General features: G+C 29.3%; 1 protein-coding gene across 1 annotated transcript in view; it reads right to left on the bottom strand.

Annotated features, from left to right (window-relative positions):
- Positions 1 to 4,575: 4,575 nt before the first annotated feature.
- The window catches only part of LOC111382662 (phosphoinositide phosphatase SAC4-like), a 13,001-nt gene continuing 12,335 nt past the window's right edge, over positions 4,576 to 5,241 (bottom strand). The window contains exons 12-13 of the mRNA XM_023006693.1: positions 4,852 to 4,892; positions 4,576 to 4,695 (exon numbers count right to left, since the gene is read on the bottom strand). Coding sequence (XP_022862461.1) covers positions 4,576 to 4,695; positions 4,852 to 4,892 — 161 coding nt within the window. The remainder of the gene's footprint in view (positions 4,696 to 4,851; positions 4,893 to 5,241) is intronic.

The raw sequence follows: 5,241 nt of genomic DNA, 5'->3' as shown, positions 1-5,241 counted from the left end.
AGATTTATGCCCTTTATTATTTTTGTAGACATTTGGTCTCTAAAATCAACCCCCAATTTAAGATTTTCACCTAGTCTTCGTCTCATCCGTCTAGTCAATCCACACAACAAAATTCATGTACGGAGCCCCTACTTATCTCAATGTTCCCTTATAATTGCTCAACCATCTCTAAACTGTCTTAAGGTGGTTACTATTGATCTTAGTAGAGGGTTTTTATTCTTCAATGACCTTGTGTTAAAAACACCAATCACTAACTCAACATGTAAATCATGAGTGGCATGCATAAAGAGAGTCATGTACTGCACCAACAAGTATCAGTTAATATATTCAGCATCATATCCACAATTTCTAAATTATACTAATCCAATGATCACATCATAGCCGGTAAGGCTATCGAGCTCATACAAGCATGCAAGAAACGTAATACAATATCTTGAATAGAATCCAATTATCATTCATAAAGCATACAACTTGCAACCATTAAACCACAGTGTTGATGGATTGTGAGAAATTCAAAATAGATTTCATGCCCACAATTTAGTTCAAATTATGCCACCACAAACAAATCACTCAACACTACTGTAAATTATTGGAAAAATTGGGTGACTTGTGTGTAGATATTTTATCAATTAGGATAATCATAATCAATTAATTAACATAAACATAATTCAACAATAATATAAAATAAGAAGAGGGTTAAAAAAGCAAGTCTTAAGAGTCATGTCGAAGATGTTGTCCTAAGGTCGTGTTGCCTCCCCTTTGTATGGGTTCTTTCGGCACTACACGGGTCCAAAATAAAACTCATGTGACTTTCTTTCTATGACCACGACCATAGAGATATAATTGAACGAGTCTCTTCAAGTTGTCAAAATAGTATGAATATAGTATAAAATTGTAAAGAGGGCAATACTTCAAGTTGTTATAAGATATGTACAACAATGAAATGCAATCACATTTTATAGATAAAATTTCTACCCCTACATTTATACCATTAAAACATAAGTTATAATATGTATTATAATCTTTTAATTTTATGTTAAAACTAAAAGTTAAAAGGTTTTTAATTTGAAAGGTTGAAACTTTTATTCTTAAGTTACAATCTAAATTATGAGATTTAATTTTCTATTAAAAATTAATATTTGTTGTGAAAGTTTAAAATTTTTAAAAAATGTTCCAAAATTTTTTTTAATATATTGAAATTATAATATCTATAAATCTTTTTGGTACCATAGTAAATTAAAAACGATTTTATTTTTATTTTTTTTCGGGGGAGGGGGGTTTGAAAAATTCTTTGAAGTGTCTTTAAAAATAAGATATATTGTTTTTTAGAATGAAACATGCTTTTCCATTTTTTTTAATAAATTTGACTTTTACCAACTTTCGTTGGTTACCATCAGTTGCAAGTCCAAAATGGACAATCAATCTACGTTTGTACATTCTCTTTGCAAACATTCTCTATTCTATCACAACAAAAGCCACGAAGTTCGGCTCATAGTTTGCTTCAGGGACCGATTCAAGATTGGATCCAAGATAAGGTTACAAAATTTCAAACCGGACTACTACGTGGAAAAAAAATTACACATAAAAAACTGATTTTTTGCCAAAAAAATAAAAATAAAAAATACCTTAATAAAAAGCTATTGGGCCTGAGTGGGGGACTACAGCCCAGCCCCTCTTGAATCCATCTCTGGTTTGCTTCCCAGACCATTGGTCGAGTTTTATAAACACTATATACAATACTTTAAAGGGGTCGTGAACCTAACTCTCCAACCGATGAGAAAACAAGGTATCAGCTTAACTAATTCAATAGATTAGTAGTCGAAGAGAAAATATTCAACAAGTAAAAATATCTTAATTCTTTTTCTTAGCTATTTACGAATATAGAAAATAGTTGCTACATGCTCAAAATCAAGATGAGAAATAAGAATTACATAATATTTCTGCAATCTTAAGACAATGAAAAAATATTCTATCATAAGAGACAATAGTCGAGATTTGCACAACATTAAGAAAAAAAAAATTAATAATCATTAGTCCGTCTAATTATTGTATATAATTCTTCGTCGTATTGTCATTTACCTAAAATTGAGTAATAAATAAATTTATTTCGATCAAATGTCTAGAGTATAGAGCCTAATTTATTAATATTATAATAATACCTACTTCGTCGTGGAAAGTTATTATAATTATTTTATGCAACAAATAATCAATTTAATTAATCCTAGTAAGACCGTTGACTTGGACTGCCTTCTAAATTGTAATTTATTAATATAAACCATAGATGGTTTTGATGGCTTGTGGGACACAGTTTTGATGGCTTGGAAATTGTACAGTCCTTGTTTGTTGTTGAGATGAGAACTTTCCCTTGCTTCAAGTCTCTCCAAACATTTTTTTTTTTTTTAATTATTAGAGATTTGCAGCTACAAATGTTGTTGGTTTAGCAATCATCAACAACTATATTTTGTGCATGCCAACGAAAAAGTAGGGTCAAAATGGACCATTTAAACGGTTGAAAAATGATTGATTTTGACATAATTTTGAGTGAAATCCACTTAATTTGGTGAGTTTGAAGCAAAACATCGACATTCATAATTCACACGCTCAAATCATGTTCAGTGAAAGAAAAATTGTAAGAAATCCACAGTAATATTTATGTTTAGAACAACATTTTTGGTAGAGCCAACTTTTTGGAGTGGATATTGTTTTGTTGACTATTTAAGTCATCTCAACACTGTATCAAATTTTACACCATTGTGTATCAAGCTAAAATAGATCTCCAATCATTAGACCAAAAGTTACATCAAATGAACAGTGTTTAACCATTTTCTTCCCTTTTTTATTCTTTATAATTTATTTATTTGAAATATGATTTATTTAATTATTTTATAAATGCATAAATTACTAAATAAATAATTACGTTAAATTACGGAAAAGATTAAATTCATTAATAAATATAAAAAATATAGTACAATTAATAAAAACACTACAACAACGAAAATATTAAATCACGCCATCAGAAAATAGTACAATGTATTTCGAATTTGGATAGATAATATTACAAAGTTGCAAAATTTTTGCAATTTAATTCTCGAAATTCATATATTCTTCCCACAAATTTTTTTCTTCTTTTAATTAATTTATTAATTATTAATTTTTACATTTAAAATTATTTTAAATGCAAATAATAATAATAATAATAATAATAATAATAATAATAATAATAATAAATTATTGTATTAAAAAATATATAGCACAACTGACACAAATACCCTCAACAAATTTTTATTTGGGAAAGGATAAAAAGAGGGGCAACAGAGACTTTATACACTTTGCACCATTTTGCACCAAAATAGTGCAAAACATAGTGGTGCATTCAAGCAACTTTACACCAAAAAATAGTGCAATTTGATAATTCGGTGTTACCATTGAAGTTGCCCTAAGTCAATTAGAAGTAGAACAAGGGGAAATTTTAATAGAATTGGATTATTTTCGATTCAACAAAATATGGGGAAGTTTGGAAGACTTTTCTTGAAAAAATAAAAATGAATGCAAGCAATGATTGACCACCTTTCATTTTTTTCAAATTTCTATTTTTTGGCAGATCTATTTCAAATCTTACTAGAAAACTTCCACCACCATTTTCCTACTGCTCGAAATAGTGCATAAAATAAATTCAAAATGTTATGGACACTTTAAATTAATTGAAGACTATTTAGTTCACAACAATTCTAGTCAACATTCATTACAATCTCCAAGTAAGAAATAAATGATCATCCATAATATTGTATAAGAATATGACATCAAACCATTGACAAAGCGAATGAAATATTCCACATTTTAAATACATATATGGATACTAGATGCAAAGCATATTGTAAAGACACCAATCTCAATCATAGCCATAAAAGTAAGTAAATTTTAATTTGCGCCAAGTTTAGAGTTATAAAAAGTATATATATACATCTCTGAGAAAACAAAACATTTATAAATTATAAAAAGGATGCCGAGAAGAAAAATAGAGATAGAGCTTCAAGTACTTCCGTATGGTGGATCTTCAAGCTACTCATATCACATAGAGAATGTCGAACCCAGACATTGAACCTTAATTTGGATTCAACTTTTCAATTAGAGATAATCAAACTAGTGTTTAAGAACTTCTTGACAATTCCAATTGTTATCACAGACTAAAAACCATAATAAAGAATCAATAGCCTAGATTGGAGCTTCCGGAGATTAGTTCTTACACATATTTACATAATGGGAACCTCGAATCCATCAACTAATGACAAGCAAATATAATAAAGAATAGAAGAAATAAAAAGGGCTCCAAAAGGAATTTTAAACTTGTAGGCTTTTACTCTTTCATGCTAGAATATCAAGCTATGACTAAGGTTTTTGAGATCGAACAATCAGATTGCAGGACAAGAGTATGACTCTTCCTAGAAAATAACAAACAAAAAATTGTTGGTACATATTTTTTTTCTCCACAATGCAAGCACCCACCAACCCTGGATGGGAGCCATAAGGATACCTTGAGATGAAATGCTAAAAGTTTGGAAAACTAAAACCAAAACCTTAATGACAGAGAGTTTCTCCGTAATTCACCCAACGCACGAAACCATCTGAAAATTCCTCAAGGACTTCATAATTATGGCCTTCAACATACAACAGATCTGTACAAGTCGGTTCCCTTCCCTGCAAGTACAAGCCACATGGTTGCATCAATATGATTGATTAAAAATATTGTTGAAAGAAAAAAATAGTACACTTTTAATTTCGATAGTAATAGGCACTTTGTTAGTTATTAGTGCAAGATACGTTGTGTAACAATATCTACCACAAGCTACAAACGCATTTTAAATTGTTGGTGAAGTCGTAAAGGGCAGCATTGTCTATCATTGAAGAAAATAGATATGCAATGGGAAATGTTGCACAAATCTGTTTTGTACTCGTACTCTCTCATACTATGCAATTCTAAGTTATTCTGAATTTCATAATGTGGAATCCTTGACGTAAAAACAATGTGAATGAATAGAACATGCAGATTTCACTTAAAAATGTGTACTTGGTAACTTAGCCCTTGTTTGGGTCCATTTTAACGAGGTTTGAGGGAATAATGTATTTTGGAATACTTTTTTTTTTTTTATTTTTTTTTTTTTTTTTTTTTTTTGTGTGATAATATGTGGTTAAAAAGAAGAAAAAGTTTTTGTTTACATGTAATATTATTTTATTAAAGAATGT

This window comes from Olea europaea, unplaced genomic scaffold (genome assembly GCF_002742605.1).
Source record: "Olea europaea var. sylvestris unplaced genomic scaffold, O_europaea_v1 scaffold2546, whole genome shotgun sequence".
Taxonomy (NCBI): Eukaryota; Viridiplantae; Streptophyta; class Magnoliopsida; order Lamiales; family Oleaceae; genus Olea; species Olea europaea.
Note: the sequence above shows the minus strand (reverse complement) of the source record. Positions and strands in the feature narration are given on the sequence as shown.